At 44.2% G+C, this 20,049-nt stretch overlaps 2 protein-coding genes across 2 annotated transcripts; one reads left to right on the top strand and one right to left on the bottom strand.

The window, feature by feature from the left end:
- Positions 1-8,974, top strand: LOC139420848 (solute carrier family 23 member 1-like). The gene is given in 15 exon segments (XM_071171195.1): positions 1-169; positions 723-878; positions 1,047-1,204; positions 1,293-1,381; positions 1,478-1,545; positions 3,274-3,455; positions 4,753-4,873; positions 5,338-5,494; positions 5,734-5,881; positions 6,064-6,169; positions 6,531-6,660; positions 7,049-7,192; positions 7,407-7,502; positions 8,620-8,773; positions 8,775-8,974. Coding segments are annotated over 15 exon segments (1,815 nt in total). The 5' UTR covers positions 1-136; the 3' UTR covers positions 8,848-8,974.
- A 173-nt stretch (positions 8,975-9,147) lies between these two features.
- Positions 9,148-13,346, bottom strand: LOC139422487 (uncharacterized). The gene has a single exon (XM_071173651.1). It carries the CDS (start codon positions 13,344-13,346, stop codon positions 10,413-10,415), a length of 2,934 nt encoding a protein of 977 aa, XP_071029752.1. The 3' UTR covers positions 9,148-10,412.
- Between the last annotated feature and the right edge of the window lie 6,703 nt (positions 13,347-20,049).

The following is a 20,049-nucleotide window of genomic DNA, read 5'->3' as shown; positions in this document are numbered from 1 at the left end:
ACCCCCATACAATGCGCTGTTCCACTCCTGTATAGGGCTGAGGTCACAAGCGTTGAGTTGAGAGAGCACAGAGAAAAGCAGCCTTACCCAATACCCAACAAACCATCACAAGGACCTGACAGCCCAGAGGAAGCAGATGCAGCACACAGAGACACAACCAGACCACAAGGTAAACTCTTCATTTACTACCGTTTCAATACATTGATGAGTTTGGTTGTTAATGTTTGTAAGTGTACATGATCTGGCCTGACAAGATCATGATTATGGGATGTTCATATGTGATGTGCTATGTTTTTCTATCAGGTGTAAAGTTGAGCTTGTTAAGTTATCCTATTACTTCATTCCCACAGTGTTTCTGTTGACTTTTTTTGGTGAAATGACCCTGTGGGAAAAACTGTTTACTCAGACTGCGGCCCTTACCGCCATGATGTCTGACTGACTAACTGAACTGAACTTGTGGAGGATGGTTCTAGCTGAAACAATGCTTTTTCGGGGCATTTGTGGCTATTGACATGGGGCAGACACAATACCTGGTGGACACAAACAATCAAACGTGGAAACACTGAATTGTGTTTTACTTCCAGGGTGTACGAGAGCCTTTGTCATCGATTAGTCCCAGTGGTTGAACACGTGTCTCTGCTTTCAAGATTTGTGTGTGCCAAGTTGCCAACCCAATCCAAAATCCGTTTAGATGTGTGACTGTCTCTGGTCCTCCCTCTCAGAGTGATGTCATCCAGAGTCAGACAGAGGAACAGGAGCAGAGTGCCGAGGGGGGGAAACTGGCTGCCGAGCAGCAGAAGCAGCAGCCGGGCTTTGACATGATCTACACCATAGAGGATGTCCCACCGTGGTACCTCTGCATTCTACTGGGCCTCCAGGTGCACAAATACACACACACTCTTTCACACACACCTCGTTTTCATGGATGCTTTCATCAGTAGACTCCACCTTTCTCTTGCTTTTTTGTGTGCTCTCGTTTCCCATATCTCTGCCCCCCCCCCCTCTTTCTCGCTCCACGGTGATTAACACTGCGTCTTTGATCACAGCACTACCTGACGTGTTTTAGCGGGACCATCGCTGTGCCCTTCCTGCTAGCGGAGGCCATGTGTGTGGGAAAGGACCAGAACACTGTCAGTCAGCTGGTGGGAACCATCTTCACCTGCGTGGGAATCACCACACTCATTCAAACCACCTTTGGAGTCAGGTGTGTGTGCTTGGTTTGTGTGCATGTGTGTACATGCGTATGTCTGCTAATGCTTATCATGCACCTGTGTTTCATCTTCGATTTGTAGGTTACCTCTTTTCCAGGCCAGTGCTTTTGCTTTCCTCATCCCTGCTCAAGCTATCCTAGGGCTGGATAGATGGAAATGTCCCCCTGAAGGTGCGTCCCTCAATCTCAACCTGTGTGAAAAGAATAGGGCCCAGTCACAGACAGAACCTCACTAATGGGCTGTTGTTTCTGTCTGTCTTTCCACAGAGGAGATTTATGGGGACTGGAGTCTTCCTCTGAACACCACCCACATCTGGCACCCAAGAATGAGAGAGGTACTTCCTGCTTCTTTTCAGTGGGCCTCCATCTTGTGGTACATCCTTCTGAACTGTAGCATCTCTCACTTTAATTGACATTATCTGAGACATCATGTAGACATAACTAGGATCAATAGATTTTCCTGGTCAGGTCACATGGGGGTCCTCCACATAGGCTGCTGCTACTGTCTATTACTTATTCTGTTGCCTAGTCACTTTACCCCTACCTGTACATAGCTACCTCAATTACCTCATACTCCTGCACATCAACTCGGTCCTGGTACTCCCAGTATACACAGTGCATTCGGAAAGTATTCAGTTCCCTTGACTTTTTCCACATTTTGTTACGTTACAGCCTTGTTCTAAAATTGATCAAATTAAACATTTCTCATCGATCTACACACAATCTACACACACATAATGACAAGGCAATAACAGGTTTTTAGAAATCTTTGCAAATTTATAAAAAATAAAAAACAGAAATACCTTATAAGTATTCAGACCCTTTGCTATGAGATTCGAAATTGAGCTCAGGTGCATCCTGTTTCTATTGATCATCCTTGAGATGTTTCTACAACTTGATTGGAGTCCACCTGTGGTAAATTAAATTGATTGAATATGATGTGGAAAGGCACACAACTATCTATATAAGGTCCCACAGTTGAAATTGCATGTCAGAGCAAAAACCAAGCCATAAGGCAGGATTGTGTCGAGGCACAGATCTGGGGAAGGGTACCAAAAAATGTCTACGGCATTGAAGGTCCCCAAGAACACAGTGGCCATCATTCTTAAATGGAAGAAGTTTGGAACCACCAAGACTCTTCCTAGAGCTGACCGCCCGGCCAAACTGAGCAATCGAGGGAGAAGGGCCTTGGTCAGGGAGGTGACCAAGAACCCGATGGTCACTCTGACAGAGCTCCGGAGTTCTTCTGTGGAAATGGGAGAACCTTCCAGAAGGACAACCATCTCTGCAGCACTCCACCAATCAAAGTACAGAGAGATCCTTGATGAAAACCTGCTCTAGAGCACTCAGGATATCAGACTGGGGTGAAGATTTACCTTCAAACAGGACAACAACCCTAAGCACACAGCCAAGACAACGCAGAAGTGGTTTCGGGACAAGTCTCTGGATGTCCTTGAGTGGCCCAGCCAGAGCCCGACATGAATGAACCCAATCGAACATCTCGGGAGAGACCTGAAAATAGCTGTGTAGCAACGCTACCCACCCAACCTGACAGAGCTTGAGAGGATCTGCAGAGAAGAATGGGAGAAACTCCCCAAATACAGGTGTGCCAAGCTTGTAGTGTCATACCCAAGAAGACTCAAGGCTGTAATCGCTGTTTTTTGTTGCAAACATTTCAAAAAAGCTGTTTGCTTTGTTGTTATGAGCTATTGTGTGTAGATTGATGAGGGGGAAAAAACAATATGATCCATTTTAGAATAAGGCTGGAACGTAACAAAATGTGGAAAAAGTCAAGGGGTCTGAATACTTTCCGAATGCACTGTAGCCATGTTACTTTTACTCATTATTGTTATTCATTATTCACGGTGTATTTATTCCTTGTGTCACTATTTCTATTTTTTAAATTTAATTTCTTATCTTAACTCTGCGTTATTGGAAAATGACCCGTACGTTAGCATTTCACTGTTAGTCTACACTTGTTGTTTATGAAGCAAGTGACAAATAACATTTGATTTGATTTGACATATCTAATGATAATAACAGTCGGTTTCTCTCCCCTGTAGATCCAGGGTGCCATCATAGCATCCAGTGCAGTGGAGGTGGTCATCGGGCTGGTGGGTCTCCCTGGTCTCCTCCTGGACTACATCGGGCCCCTGACCGTCACCCCCACCGTGTCCCTCATCGGCCTGTCTGTCTTCCAGACAGCTGGGGACAGAGCCGGCTCTCACTGGGGCCTCTCAGCACTGTGAGAGCACAATCCATCCTTTGTCTATTGAATCCAACCCTTCCCTGTAATGCATCCTCTCTGTGGACTCTGCTCTTTCCATCTGATCCTCTCCACTCATGCTTACACTTGAGATCCAAATGTTTTCTGAGTTTGATTACTCTCTAGGCCGAGGGCCTGTTTTTCTTACTTCTGTTCCTCGCTTCTATAGTAGAAATGGATTACTTTGACTAGGGCTTGAGACTCTTTACTGTCTTCAATCCAAGGCCATTGAAGCTATTGAATCTAATCACTTATTATTAAGGTAGCCCTTCAGACTCGTATCCGTATACAGGTTGAAAATGGCAGATTTGGGCACTGATAAACGCCTGAATTGGAACGCAGTGTCTGTACAGTAACATGCTATACCTGACGTCAGAGCCCTGGCTCTGCATTTCACAGCTGTGTGGGGGTCTTGACTGACAGACGCTCTGAACTTGAGCACCTTGTGCGACAAGAAGTTCCCCCATCACCCCTGCTAATTGGGCAACTTTTGCAAATGTTTTGTTGTCTAAGTGAGGGAACTGCTGTACATTAAGATGAGTCTATGCATTTTTGAAAGATGAGACGTTGAGGATTATAAGAAATACCGCTTGGATGTCATTCAAGCAATCCAAACACTTGTGAGTCCAAATGTGCACTTCACATTTCCAGATCATAAAACTCATGTCATATACAGCACAGTGTCAATGTGTGTATGATCACTGTGCTTGATGTACAGTTCCAAGATTACATGGCGTCATACCCTGGGTTGTTCTGAACAGATTGAGCCTGTGTTGGTTCATTGTGAAGAGAATTTGCCGCAGCACACGCACCTTGAATGCACTCATGACTCCTTTCTGAGCGCGTCAAAATTACCGTTTTTTTCCCCTGAATTGCCTTGGCAATAAAACAAGTTTTCAAACCATGCCCACCTGACCCAGATGGCCATTTATAATGGACCGTTTTTTTTGGATTGCGTCGACAACAACAGGTATGATGGCGGGGATGGATGGTTGTGTTCCAAACCACCGTGCTTGTGTCGGGCGAACTGTTGTGCCCTCACCTTTGCTCTAATACTTTTCCCATCATCTCCAAAGTGTTCCCTTTCAATTGCTACCATGGTTATGCATTTGATTTTCATTTTTCTTCTGTAAGAAACATTTCAATGTAGCCCTATCCATATAGGCAATTCCCACGAGTGTTTAAAGGGTCCATTGCTTTTCCCCTGTTGCTTTGTCTTTGATTCGGTTATGTTGTCGCTATATCACTGCCTTACTGATCCTCTGCGTCTCCCCAGGTGCATCTTCCTCATCGTGCTATTTGCTCAGTACCTGAGGAACTGGTCCTTCCCTTTCCTCACCTACAACAGGAAGAAAGGCTTCAGCATCACCAGGTTCCAGATCTTTAAGATGTTCCCGGTTAGAACCAAAAAAACACATATTTGTCTCACAGGGGATGTTAAAAAGTCCTCCGATCCATGCTAATCAGATGTTCTCATGTGGGGCATGAACTGATGTTCATCAAATACACCAAGCTAATCATTCACAGCACTTACCATGCCACTCCAATCTTGAGAGGTATAATAAAGTCTCATCTTAGGCAGACTTTATTGCATTTTCCTCTGTATTACTGCCTTAATCAGTGCTGCCAGCCAGGTCATGGGGACATTGTCAAGGCCAGGCTATATAAATGACTCACTGTGATAGATAGACACAGACCACAGGGGTAATTTCACCATTACATTAATGCAAAGTATTAGCTTCCTGATGAAAAGGGCTGTAAGAATGGGCAAAGAATAGGCCTACATAATAAGCTCTATGATTACGCTGTATGATATGTCATGTTGTTCCCCTTCTCTGTGTGTCTGTGGTGCTGGGTTTAGATTATCATGGCCATCATGTTGGTGTGGCTGCTGTGTTACATCCTGACCCTGACCGACGTGCTGCCCAGTGACCCCAGCAAGTACGGACAGAAGGCACGCACCGATGCGCGCGGTGACATCATGACCCTCTCACCCTGGTTCCGCTTCCCCTACCCCTGTAAGAGGCCAGCCTTACAGCCATTGTCTCTCACACCGGGGCAGTTTGGACACCTGAGCTAGAGCAAGGGTCAAGTTAAGAAAGTGGATGACACTGGCCATTTCTGATCACCTTTAGAATGACCTTATATACCATTTTCAATGGTTGAAATGATCTAAGTTGTCATCCATTGCCATTGCCTCTTGTCTTGCTGCATAGGGGAATAATTCCGACTTGTGGTGTTTGTGTGTCACTGAAAGGTCAGTGGGGGTTGCCCACGGTGACCATCGCCGGAGTGCTGGGCATGTTCAGTGCCACACTAGCTGGCATTATAGAGTCTATCGGGGACTATTACGCCTGTGCTCGCCTCTCAGGGGCACCTCCGCCACCTGTCCATGCCATCAACAGGTGAGCATCAGTCTCCTACGCCACAGTTTAGATTTCTAACCTGGACCGAAGGCTCTGACATAAACCTATGTTCTAGATAGTCGTCTATGGTCAAGCATCAGTACTCTATTCTCTGTGTGGATGTATGTATGTATGTGTCTGCATCCTTCATTATCCTTCGTGTCTTGTCTTTCCCATACTAGGGGTATTTTCACAGAGGGGGTGTGCTGTATTATAGCAGGACTGCTGGGTACAGGAAATGGCTCCACCTCCTCCAGTCCCAACATTGGAGTTCTGGGAATCACTAAGGTTAGTAAGCTTAGCCCCTCCCCAGTTTTTCAGAAATGCTGTCTTTAATCTATTTACTTAAAACACTTGAGTGTACATATGGAATCTCAGATGTTGTACTTATGTCTTGTTCAAGTTGGAATCAGCAATAATATCGGTTTGAAACGGATAAACGCTTATCAACACGGTCTCTAGTGCAAGCCCTTTGCCGCAATGGAAATCAATTGTTATTATTTCCACATAATTATTGACTAAGGGTCTACTCATCTTTACATATACTGGTATGTTACTCTGGTGTGGATTAATAATCAATGAACTGCAACTGATACTAGAGGTTGCACAGTTCACATTGAGCCACGTTGTACTATGTCCCTAAACACAGGTGGGCAGCAGGAGAGTGGTGCAATATGGTGCAGCCATAATGTTCCTGTTAGGAACAGTGGGGAAATTCACTGCCCTCTTCGCATCTCTGCCTGACCCCATTCTAGGTGGCATGTTCTGCACCTTGTTCGGTGAGTCATTGGGAGAATCTCAATTGCATACTCCTCGCGTCCTCTCCCCTCGCGCTCTTCTCAAAACCCATTGGAGGAGAAGGTCAGAGGGGAGTGACCTCTGTGTTTCTTATCCAATGGGTTTTGAGAAGGATGCGAGGAGAGAGGAAGCAAGGAGTAAGCATTTGAGATTATCCCACTGTGTTCTGTGACTTCCAAATACAGATTCCACACACAGCATCATCTCAGTATCAGCCACCAGGGGGGGTAGTATGATCACAAAAAACTCACTATTTCAGAAGGGGGATCATATTATGTTTGTAGCTAGAAACACGGAGAACCGTTTAAAAATATGACAATTAATAACCTTTTCCACACCTCTGTTGTTTGTGTTGTCTATGCCCTGCAGGTATGATCACGGCTGTGGGCTTGTCCAACCTGCAGAGCGTAGACCTCAACTCCTCTAGGAATCTCTTTGTCCTCGGCTTCTCCATGTTCTTCGGTCTCATGCTGCCCAGCTACCTAGACTTGCACCCTGGCTGCATCAAAACAGGTGGGCTGCACATTTAAAAGGGCTTTATTGATAAGAAAAGGCATCATCATCATCTGCTGAGGAAGTGTAGGAGTGGCTGTAGAAAGTTCAGAGTATGTGTACAGTTAGACTGGTATGCAGATTTAGTACAGTTTTGCTGCTGGATATTATGTTGGATGCTATGAATAATGATTAAGGATCATTCATTTGGTGGAACATGTTTCATTGCCCTCAGGAGTTGCAGAGGTGGATCAAATCCTCACAGTGCTCCTAACCACTGAGATGTTTGTTGGAGGCTTCCTGGCGTTTGCTCTGGATAACACCATCCCAGGTATGCATGCTCTGTAAGAGTGCAACACCTCATCTCGTTAACAGATGTCAAACGCACAGCACCGCCTAGCCACCTCATCACACACGGATCGGAGGGACCCGTTGCTTTGTGTTTGTTGACAGTATGTGTCACCACCATGTCACTTTGGGACACGCCAATCCTTCAAACGGTTGCCTGTAACTACCCATGTTTGTTGATCAAATCAAATTGCATTTGTCACATGCGCCGAATACAACAGGTGTTGTAGACCTTACAGTGAAATGCTTACTTACAAGCCCTTAACCAACAATGCAGTCTTAAGGAAATCCCCCCCCCCCCCATAAAAGTAAGAGATAAGAATAACAAATAATTAAAGAGCAGCAGTAAAATAACAATAGCGAGGCTATATACAGGGGGTACCGGTACAGAGTCAATGTGTAGTGGCACTGGTGTCGAGGTAATTGAGGTAATATGTACATGTAGGTAGAGTTATTAAAGTGACTATGCATAGATAATAACAGAGAGTAGCAGCAGCGTAGAAAAAGGGGGTGGGGGGGCAATGCAAATAGTCTAGGTAGCCATTTGATTAGCTGTTCAGGAGTCTTATGGTTTGGGGGTAGAAGCTGTTTAGAAGCCTCTTGGACCTAAAATTGGCGCTCCGGTTCCGCTTCCCGTGCTGTAGCAGAGAGAACAGTCTATGACAAGGGTGGCTGGAGTATTTGACCATTTTTAGGGCCTTCCCCTGACACCGCCTAGTATAGAGGTCCTGGATGTCCCCGGTGATGTACTGGGCTGTACGCCCTACCCTTTGTAGTGCCTTGCGGTCGGAGGCCGAGCAATTGCCATACCAGTCAGTGATGCAACCCGTCAGGAAGCTCTCAATGGTGCAGCTGTAAAACCTTTTGAGGATCTGAGGACCCATGCCCAATCTTTTCAGTCTCATGATGGTGACTTGTCGTGCCCTCTTCATGACTGTCACACCATGATTGGTGTGCTTGGACCATGTTAGTTTGTTGGTGATGTGGACGCCAAGGAACTTGAAGCTCTCAATCTGCTCCACTACAGCCCCGCCGATGAGATGTGTCATTGTGGGTGTGTGTGTTTTGTGCATGTATACTTGTGTGTGTGGCCCAAACAGGCACAAGGAAGGAGAGAGGGCTGTTGGACTGGAAGGCTGATGAGGGCAGTGTGGGAAGCTCCGCGAACATACATACTACTTATGACTTTCCCATTGGAATGAGCTGCGTTAGGAAGATCAGCTGCCTGCGCTATCTCCCCATCTGCCCCAGCTTCCCATGAATTAAGAGAGAGGACTGAGAGTGTACGCATGGACACAACAATTACCTTGGCCTGCACCAAAGTATAGTAAAAGTTCAATGATTAATCTTTTAGATTGTTTTTATACTGAGGTGTGATTTTCACAGCTATTTATTGTTTTGGACACTTACAAATGCACGATGTTGCAATGTTGTGACTGGAATATGATTTACTAGAGCACGTAACTCACCATTTATTTTGGAGGTTTGGTCTACCATCTCTTTTCTTACTCACCACCACGTTTTTATTGCATCTATTATTGGTCTACGCTGAAGAACACAGAGCCATATATTGACACATACTGACCGTATGCTTGTATATAGGCTGTACTGAAGAAGCAGAAACAACATTAGCAGTGTTTTTTTGTATTTTATTAAGTCTTTCTTGTGTACAAAATGAACAAGTAATGATAGTGTCTCTCTCTTCTAATGATCTGAACTCAATCGGAGGTCAAGCAAAACAGTTATGATATAAAATGAAAGTGTAATATATTAAAACATTCCTATTTTTTGACTACGTTAAATGTTTGTTTACATTATTAAGTGTTACAATAAAATGTTAAAACCAGATTAGTGAGAGGAGAGCCGTCGATGAACATATTTACAATCTGACCAAAAAGTGCTGTAAGAAAGAAAACCCACATGCTTCTAAGTCACGTCAACATGGTAATTGTACTGTATTAGCTGAGAGAGACTGAACAACAACACTGCACAGATTGGAAGAAAAAAAGTGCAGGCCAAGAGGCGAGGGTCTATTGATCTATCAAGGAAGTACAGGATCAGAGTTTTTATGGCTGTTCAGTATTGATTTCACTGTGACATGATGAAAGATGTTGAATTGAATTTCCCATCCATATTACACCTTGTCTGTCAGGGCCTCTGTCAATAGTGGCCATTGCAGTCTGCCCCTGGTGATGCGTTTTTAATCTGACGACAGCTGCCCTCTCGGCTTGTTCAGGCCACTCTCCTCAAGTAAACAAGGGTGAGATGTAAAAGACAACAAAAGCTTACAAAATAATCCACTCAGTGTAAAAAAAGAAAAATAGCACCCACTCAAATCTTAATTTCTCCTGTGTTTGTCTGTGTTTTAAGAAAGTGTTGTTTTATCTATATTACACAACTAGACATGGCAAACATCATCACAAAAAAAACGGTTTATGTTAGAAAATGAGATGACATGCCATTTTAGTTACAGTAAAAGATCATCAAGCATCTGCCCAGAAAGACACAGTTTCAATAGGGAGAGAAGAGGAGGGTTCAGAGAACCACAGGTAAATACACTGTATGCATTTTCGGTATGGAAAACATTGCATACCTTAGCAGCCCTCTGCTCCCCCACACAAATATCTGACAACGTGAAGTCCCGGTAGTCATCATCTTTATGGGTATTGTGTCAGGAATTTTCGGATTCAGGTGAATCCGAGATGAGACACTGATTTTCGTCACTATTACTGATACCCAAGTTTTACTCAACCTGACAGTATGTAAGACACTCTGATCCATCTCTGGGTAGCCTTGTGCGGCTTACCCTCAGTCCTTACCCCCTGGACAGTGCAGTGTACAGTCCTGTCGTAATGTTAAGTGTTCTGCTGTTGCAGTCCGGTAGGCAGCAGTCTTACAGCCAGGTGTGAGGCTTCTCCTGTGGATGAGCCTGAACAGAGAAGCACTTGGGAGGGTACATGGCTGGGAATTGCAGTGAGTGGTAGGGCATGGCACACGCTGGTGGCAGGACTGCTGTAGGCATCGTCTGCTGTGGCAGCAGCACTTCCACGTACTGGCAGGTCTCTGGATCAAACAGCATCTTGCGCTGAGGTGGAAGTTGGGGAACGTCGATGTAGAAACATCTCCCCGTCTCCGGGTCCATCAGCATGTGTCGGGGTCCCTGTCCGTAAACCTGACCTCCAGCTATCTCAGGATATGCTAAGCCTGCACTGCCCTGCCTGTACTCTGTGCTGAACGGGGCCATGAAACCCTGTGTGCTGCACAGGTACTGCTGTTTTTGTGTGTCTGGGGAGGGCATTTTGTTTTCTCCATTCCCTGTTGGCTGTGGCGGTGAGAATTCTTCTCCCCTCAGCAGTTGGACTGGCTGGTTTTGAGGGGGAGGCTGCATCAGGACAGGGGCCTGTATGAAAGTCATCTTTCCAACGTGGGTTTGAATTGTCTGGTAGTTCATGGGGTTTGGTGTATGGAAGAAGGGAGACATCAGTGGCTGTGGAGTCCCAGTGGTGTTGAGCTGTACACAGGCAGGGGAAGGTGTGCAAGTGAGTGTAGTTTGACCCTGGGATCTGGGAGGAGGGCCCTGGTTTTGGCTGCTATCCTTGGCACTGGAACACATTGTAACTGAGGGCTGATACTGTTCTGGCTGGTACACGTGTGCTGCTGATGAGTAATATGCTGGAACTAAAGTAAAACTATTTGTGGCAGTTGCTTGTGGGGATTTCTGTTTCTCATTGGTGGTGCCTGTTCTTTCACACCATTGCTGATTAGACTTACTGGGGGGCTCCACTGAAGACCAGGTCTGCCGAAGCATCTCTTTTGAACTTGCATTGGCATTACTACTCAGGTTATCAGACTGGTTGATATTGGGTCGGCTGCCTCTTTTCTCAATAGATTTTGCAAGGCTTTGGGGTGTGATATTTGTAAATCCAGTGTTAGGAATTCTGTCTTGTGATTCATGGAGAGCTGTGGCTTTGGTTACATATCCCTTGGGGGTGGTGTAAAGTGAAGCTGTATCCACGACCTTCAGAGGTGCCGATGGGAACACTTTCTTCACTAATAGCTTTTCATTAGGCCCGGGTGCTCTGACCCCGCAGGCCTCTCTGTGGCTGACCTGGTCATACACAGACTGCTGATAGAAGGACAGGAGACTGTCCTCTTTTCCCAAAATGGTGTCCGCTGCGTTTTTGAAAGACAGGTTGTAGGTATTTTTCACCAGCCTCCTCACATCCCTCACCACATGTACTGGGGCCTTGGCTTTAAATATCTCCTGTGTCCCCATGTTCCCAGAATGTCCCACAAACTTGACTTCTCCCCTGTCCCCCGTCTCTATCGCCTTTCCTGATACACCTTCAGGAATTAGTGGCTGCTGACTGACTTGACTGCCCCAGAGTGTATCAGTCCTCTGTAGCCCCTTAGGCAGGGGGTTCTGTTGTTTATGGACCCCTTGCCCCCTATTGCATTCCTCTGGTGTGTTTTTCACCGGAGCCTGTTTGCCTCCAGATCTGCTTGAACCAGCACATGTGCTCCGCGTTTTGCCCTTTGCTGAGTCACAAGATAGTCTGTCCCCTGGGCTCCGGTTAGCGTACGGCAGAGCCCCATCCCTGGGGTTTTGCCTTTCTATTTCCTCACTTTCCAGAGTGGAGGCTATTTCAGCCCTCTTAGTGCTGGTGCTCTGAAACTCAGACCCTCCAAAGCTGCTCACGAGTGAAACGGAGTTCTGTTTGTAAAGCGACTTTTGGTGTGTTTTAGCGCTCGCAACCTGATGGTATTGGATAGAGTGACTCTGTCTATGTGAATCAACAGAGCCCATATCAGTTGTGTTGATCTCTTTGGCTGCCAGAGGGCTCTGGTGACAGTTCTTACCGTTATTCTGGACCTCCAGAGGTGCGAAGGCTCCTTCGTTCACTTCAGTTTTGTTTTGTAGATTCAGCTCACACTGCATCTTCTTCGACAGGACACTCTTGATGATACAGGAGGCCATTTTGGTTTTTGTGGAGGTCTCGTCCAGGGACATCGACTTCTGGAGCCTCTGTTTTCGCTCGGCCTGAGCTGTCCTGTTCTCCGACTCCATCCCATGTGACTCCTGGTGGAAAGTTGCTGGGGTGCTGTGCTGACGCATGAACATGTCCCTGCGGTGGCTGGCTGTACTGGGTGTACATTGGGCTTCATTTGTCACCTCTCCCTTATCACTGTCTTGTGATTCCGCCGTGTTACGTCTCTTCAGTTGGATTTGCCTCTTGGGAACAGTTTTTGTTCCCCCCCTGTACACCTCACCCTGGTTTTCCATAGCCACATCAATGCATTCGAAGCTGCCAGTTTCTGAGCATGCTGTTGTGCTTTGGATGTTAGCTGAGACAACCGAGGACTGCTGGAGGGAGATATCATCTTCTGACCAATCGCTGACTGGAGACGGCTGGGTCAAGGACCTACAGCTGGAGTTGTAGACATCCAAATAGTCTGCCTGGGGGCAGTAGTGTTTGCTGAAGGCCAGGTCTCTGTCTGCCTTATAGAACTTGGTGGACATGGTGGATGGCTCACCGCTGTGTTGTAGAACCCCTTGGAGCCGCCAGGTGCTTCTACAGCGTTTCTGAGGGAGCAGACTGAATCTCCAGGTGTCTTGATGGCTGTCCGTTGGCAAGCTCTGGGATCCGGGAGGTCTCTGCCGTTGGTGTTGCTGCCCGGTTGCGAGGGAACACTCTGAATAACAACACGCCGGGATTCCTGACTGCAGCTCGCCGACTGTGAGTGTCGAGATGCAGCTTGCAGGCGCTTTTCTATTCCTGGCTCTGAGTGACAGCTCAGTCTGCTCCTCTCTATTGCTGGCCCCCATGCAGTCCAGCCCCAGCCCCTCCCCCTCATCCTCCTGACCACCGTCAGGGGGGGGGGGGGGCTGCTAAGGAGTTTACTTTCAGTACCACAGATACTGGGACCCTTTTCCTGCTTTCTACCATATGTTGTGGAATCCTCATTTGGCTTTCTGCCCAAGTGTTCTCGTCCCCTGTCCTGGTTGTATTGGTTTACTTTTGGTCTGATCAAAATAGTCTTGGAGGAGAATCTGGGTTGAGAGGATCAGAGCCCCTCATTGGTGTCAGTATCAGGGAGGGCCCCAGCGACAGTGCCCCTTAAGGTATCCCAGAAGTTTTATCTGATGTTTCACCTGACCCGTCTGTACTCTCTCCCTCCTCTGTCAGGTTGGTTATACAGGGCTCAGGCAGTAGAGCAGCATCACTAACTTGAGATAAAGGGGGTGTTAACGGGGCTGAGACTAGAGGTTGGGGCTCAGGACACGGTTTGTCATTTGGTTCTTCCACCTCGCCAAAATCACTTAGTGAACATAGGGCAGCGCAGTAGGAACTAGTCGAATTGCTGACGTCATCAGTTGGCGCCAATGTCCTTGTCCTCCTCCTCCTCGTCAATGATATCACATGGAGAGGTTATTCTGACATCTCTCTACTGCCACAGTGCTCTATTTTAAATGCGGTGTAGGATGCTGTCTTACTTTCTAAGTCACACTTAATAGTTCTTCAGGGTTCAAGGCTTGATTCAGTCAACGTAAATCAGAATTACAGAAAGAAAAAACATTATTATTCAAATTTTAAATGTTGATGTCTTTGAATGAGATGAAATTACATCCTAACATGCAACTACACAGTTTTTAATCAAGTTTTGTTTATGGGCAATTCAATGCTAACAGAGTGATGCTGAGACTAAGATTTTTCAAATGTATGTCAAACAAAAACCAATAATTGCAAAGTTAAACCATACAAGTGTATGCACAAGGATTACTTTTAACCATTTCTAAAAAATTTTTTTTACAAAAACACCTTTACTTGAAGAACAGTGCAAGAACAGTTGGTAACAACAATTTTGTAAGTAGTTCTTGTGAATGTCAGTATATACAGTGCCAGTCAAAAGTTTGGACACACCAACTCATTCAAGGGTTTTTCTTTATTTTGACTATTTTCTACATTGTAGAATAATAGTGAAGACATCACAACTATGAAATAACACATATGGAATCATGTAACAACCACAAAAGTGTTAAACAAATCAAATTCTATAAATTCAAAGTAGCCACCCTTTTCCTTGATGACAGCTTTGCACACTCTTGGCGTTCTCTCAATCAGCTTCATGAGGTAGTCACCTGGAATGCATTTCATTTAACAGGTGTGCCTTGTTAATTTGTGGAATTTCTTTCTTTCTTAATGCGTTTGAGCCAATCAGTTGTGTTGTGACAAGGTTGGGGTGGTATACAGAATATAGCCTTATTTGATAAAAGACCAAGTCCATATTATGGCAAGAACAGCTCAAATAAGTGAAGAGAAACGACAGTCATTCATTACTTTAAGACATAAAGGTCAGTCAATGCGGAAAATTTCAAGAACTTTTTAAGTTTCTTCAAGTGCAGTTGCAAAAACCATAAAGCGCTATGATGAAACTGGCTCTTATGAGGACCGCCACAGGAAAAGAAGACCCAGAGTTATCTCTGCTGCAGAGGATAAGTTCATTAGAGTTATAGCCTCAAATAAATGCTGTTCAGAGGAGACTGCGTGAATCAGGTCTTCATGGTAAAATTGCTCCAAAGAAACCACTACTAAAGGACACCATTAAGAAGAAGAGACTTGCTTGGGCCAAGAAACACAAGCAATGGACTTTACACTGGTGGAAATCTGTCCTTTGGTCTGATGAGTCCAAATTTGAGATGTTTGGTTCCAACCGCCGTGTCTTTCTGAGACGCAGAGTAGGTGAACGGATGATCTCTGCATATGTGGTTCCCACCGTGAAACATGGAGGAGGAGGTGTGAGTGTGGGAATGCTTTGCTGGTGACACTGTCAGTGATTTATTTAGAATTCAAGGCACACTTAACAAGCATGGCTACCACAGCATTCTGTAGGGATACGCCATCCCATCTGGTTTGTGCTTAGTGGGACTATAATTTGTTTTTCAACAGGACAATGACCCAAAACACACCCCCAGGCTGCGTAAGGGTTATTTGACCAGGAAGGAGAGTGATAGAGTGCTGCATCAAATGACCTGGCCTCCACAATCACCCGACCTCTACCTAATTGAGATGGTTTAGGATGAGTTGGACCGCAGAGTCAAGGACAGGCAGCCAACAAGTGCTTAGCATATGTGGGGATTCCTTCAAGACTTCTGGAAAAGCATTCCTCATGAAGGTGGTTGAGAGAATGCCAAAAGTGTGCAAAGCTGTCATCAAGGCAAAGGGAGGCTACTTTGAAGAATCTCAAATATATTTGGATTTGTTTAACACTTTTTTGGTTACTACATGATTCCATGTGTTATTTCATAGTTTTGATGTCTTCCTTATTATTCTACAATGTAGAAAATAGTAAAAATAAAGAAAAACCCTTGAATGAGTAGGGGTGTCCAAACGTTTGACTGGAACTGTGGTTGTATGGTTTGTTTAACTTTGCAATCATTGGTTTTTGTTTGACATACATTTTAAATAGAAAAATCTGAGTCTCAGCATCACTCTATCACTGCCTAATTTCCCTTATCTTAGTTCCTAATCTATTTTTTTTTTCTAAATGTAAAAGTATCAAATAAAATGTATCTGGGTATTTTAATAGTAAATGTATATTATCTACATTATCTTTGAAACCTCTATCAGGGTTGTGACATTTTGTGAAAATGCAGTTATTAGGTGAGAATCTGAAGGTATCTGACCTGTAGGAATTCTCCAGTTGAACGTGTGTTTGTAGAAGATAGTGCTTGTTGAAAGTGTCTGCAAAAGTGAGACCATCTGACACTTCCATTAAGACGTCTATGATCTACAGTTACCTTCATGTGTACTAGAAGGAGGCCCCCCTCATGTCATGTCAGCCTGAGCCCTCTGACCAGATCCTAAAACTCTTCACACATCAACCACCACTCCAGTCAAATCCTCCTCCAACAAAACCTGAAACAAAAGAACCATACGCCTTTAAATGTCAAGAGATCTCAAATGTAACAAAAATAGAAAGACACAAACAAATCACCAGGCCAACCAAAATAAATGGATGACTGGATGACTGTCTGACCTTCTTTTCTCTCCTCCTGAGGTTTGGCCTGGGGCTATGTGGTCCAGGCCCAGTGGGAGCTGAAACGACGGCGTGGCAGTTAGCTCTAGCAGCAGGTGCTGGTTGGGTTGTACTGGAGCTGAGCATACCACTGGAATCCACCTAGCATGGCCAGCGTACTCACAGTCACAGGGCTGGCTATAAATAGCCCCTGCAGCCCCATAACACTATCATCAGTGAGATAGGCCTGGGGTTCTGTGGGTGCGTTGCGCTGGGAAGTGCTGGGCCACTAAATGGCTCCTGTACATTGAATCTGTGTTATTTGACGGTAGGGATACTGTAGGTATAGGAGGAACCTATACGTTTCCTTAGTAGGGTCGTTCCACAAAATGAGTTCCTTTTGCATCTCTGATATTTTAAGTAGAACTTGTTCACCAATATTGAATTTGAAAAGGCTGTTATATTAAATGTACTTCCCATTTATACAGATCACATGGGGAGGGGGGTTCAGGTACTAAGTTGTAAATATAGAAAAAAGGAGTTGCCTGGTAATGTGTATGTATCTTTCAAATCTTGGAATGTTCTCAAACCATTACTGTCCATGATATCGGCAAGGGTAGGGATTCCACATTTGGACCGTCATTGTAAATAAGAATTTGTTCTTAACTGACTTGCCTAGTTAAATAAAGGTTAAATAAAATAAATCAATATGGCAACAGACTGACTTAAAGATTAAATCATTAATATTTTTTTTAATTAGGGGGATGCAAAAGGCCGCCCAAAAAAATCTGATTTTTAATATGAATAAAGACTTGCCAAAGTGCCAAAATTCAGCATTTTGGTTTGTCCCCCTGTCAACCCTGAGTCACTTCTGGGAAGTTTTTTTTAACCCACTTAATCACTAAATTTCTCCAAGTTTCACCATCATTGTAAAGCGCTAGTTATTTTGTTGCTTTGACAAAGTCATTTCTGAAGATTATAATTTATTTCTCTCCCATGTTTTAATGTCACCCTGTTTGTTACATGAACTGCACTCTCATTTTAATATGGGGAAAACTATTCCTTTTTAAATATATATATAAAAATAAACATTGAACATCTAATAGTCAAATCATAGAGTAATAGTAGGTGAGCTGGTTCTACTCTTTTTTGCAATTTTCTGGTATTTTGTGGTGGAAAACTGAGTGGGTTGAGCAAAACACATAGACCCTGTTACCCATAGATGGACAGGCTAGAAATGTTTTAACAGTTCATTTTTTGGGGTGAAGCTTGCATTCAATTTCTACTCCTTGTTGCACACAACAAGCTTCCATTCTCCCTGTCATGAGGACATTTATGGCTGATTTAAGAAGAAATCGTCAACCCTGTTACTTTATTTGGCACTCAATAGGAACTTACCATAGTCATACTTTTTTATTTAACCTCTTGAGATGGGAATACCTATTTTTATGAAGTTGAACATGTGCTATTTATGACAGAATGTTAACATTTTGAGAAATCAACATTTTTTTTTTTTTTTACCAAGTTACACTTCTCAAAAGGCACTGAATTGTTGGACGACCTAGAACAAGTTACATTTCTTAAAAGGCACTGAATTGTTGGACGACCTAGAACAAGTTACATTTCTCAAAAGGCACTGAATTGTTGGACGACCTAGAACAAGTTACATTTCTCAAAAGGCACCGGATTGGCGAAACAGCCCAGAACTTTGATTTTAAGTTGATGTAATAATGAATAAATATATACGTAAGGACACATAGTGGGCACATTATAGATATATTAACTTTGATAGCTATAGTATAAAGTGTTTATTTTTTTGCCAGTTTTGTCTTATTGACTGTTGTTGTAGCAGTGCTGCTGTGGGATCATGAATCAGCAGTTGAGAAATCCCCCTGGGTTAAATGTGTCATGGTGCTGTGCCAAACGTCCCTGCTGGGCCATGCGCCTGATGGGACACGACCATACCAACCATACCAAGAAGACAGGGAATGGACATTTGGTCCAATTTACCATGGCAGCGCCAAATAGTTTGGTGGCATGGCATTCACAGCATTTCAATGAGCTATCTGGTATTGCTGTGTGTGCTAAAGCCCCACTCTGCTAGATGTCTGTGGTGTGCATAGCCCCAGTCCCTGCAGATCAGCTGGGATCAACTGTAACACTATGGTGTTAACTTATGTGTCTGGCGTGACTGAGGGGGTCTGTATGTGGGAATGGCCCTACAGTGATGGACAGGGTATGATTACTCCTGCATTCTTCACGCCTTATTAGTTTGCATGCTCTCTTGCACTCTTCTAAACAAATACAAATTTGAACACATTTCATCAAATTATGCAGACCTGGTCTAATGGAAAATGCCTGATACATAACCCTACAGATCAGAAATGTTTAGGCTTTAACAGTCACATTCTGTTAAAGGTCCCCAAAGCACACACATCACTGGGTCGCTCGTCTTTTCAGTTCGCTGCAGCTAGCAACTGGAACGAGCTGCAACAAACACTCAAACTGGACAGTTTTATCTCAATCTCTGCATTCAATCATGGACACTCTTACTGACAGTTGTGGCTGCTTTGCGTGATGTGTTGTTGTCTCTACCTTCTTGCCCTTTGTGCTGTTGTCTGTGCCCAATAATGTTTGTACCATGTTTTGTGCTGTTGTCATGTTGCTACCATCCCGTGTTGCCGCCTTGCTATGTTGTTGTCTTAGGTCTCTCTTGTCGTGATGTGTGTTTTGTCCTATATTTATATGTTTTTTATAAAAATAAAAAAAAGCCCAGCCCCCGTCCCCGCAGGATGTATTTTGCCTTTTGGTAGACCGTCATTGTAAACAAGAATTTGTCCTTAATTGACTTTCCTAGTTAAATAAAGGTTAAATAAAAGAAATATGGCAACAGACTGTGCAATCATGGAAAATATGTATGTTATTGTTGTAGAAATCCAAACACCCCCCCCCCCCACACACACGCACGCACACGCACGCACATGAACATTTACTCAGCAATAACATGAAAGTATCTCTCTAAAAACGCAATAAAGTATGTCCAGGATGATGAAAATGGATCCATGGCAAACATCGATTAGTTCATGTGCCACCTGTTGGTCAAACAGAGAAATGGCATAAGAGTCATAATGTAGAATCATAATGTGGAATCAAAATGAATTATAATGCCATTGTCCTACATACATGGTCTGATTGCATTGCCACACTGATGCAGGTTTTGGTGTAATTCCTCTAGTTCACAAAAATAGGATATAGATTATTATTATTGAAACATATTATATATAATAAGTTTGTCCAGACATATAGGCCTACGACCTGTACCACCATCGTTCAATAGCTTAATGTATTTTCAAATAGGCCTGATCTCCCCAGAATATAAAATACGAAGTTCAAATCCTGTAACAATGTAGCCTACAAGTATGGATGTTACATAGAATATCCACCCCAATATTATTTTACTTGAGGGCGCTATCTTTATATGCAGAGACCATTCCAGTTTTTCTCCATACTAA

Source organism: Oncorhynchus clarkii, chromosome 12 (genome assembly GCF_045791955.1).
Source record: "Oncorhynchus clarkii lewisi isolate Uvic-CL-2024 chromosome 12, UVic_Ocla_1.0, whole genome shotgun sequence".
Lineage (NCBI taxonomy): Eukaryota > Metazoa > Chordata > Actinopteri > Salmoniformes > Salmonidae > Oncorhynchus > Oncorhynchus clarkii.
Note: the sequence above shows the minus strand (reverse complement) of the source record. Positions and strands in the feature narration are given on the sequence as shown.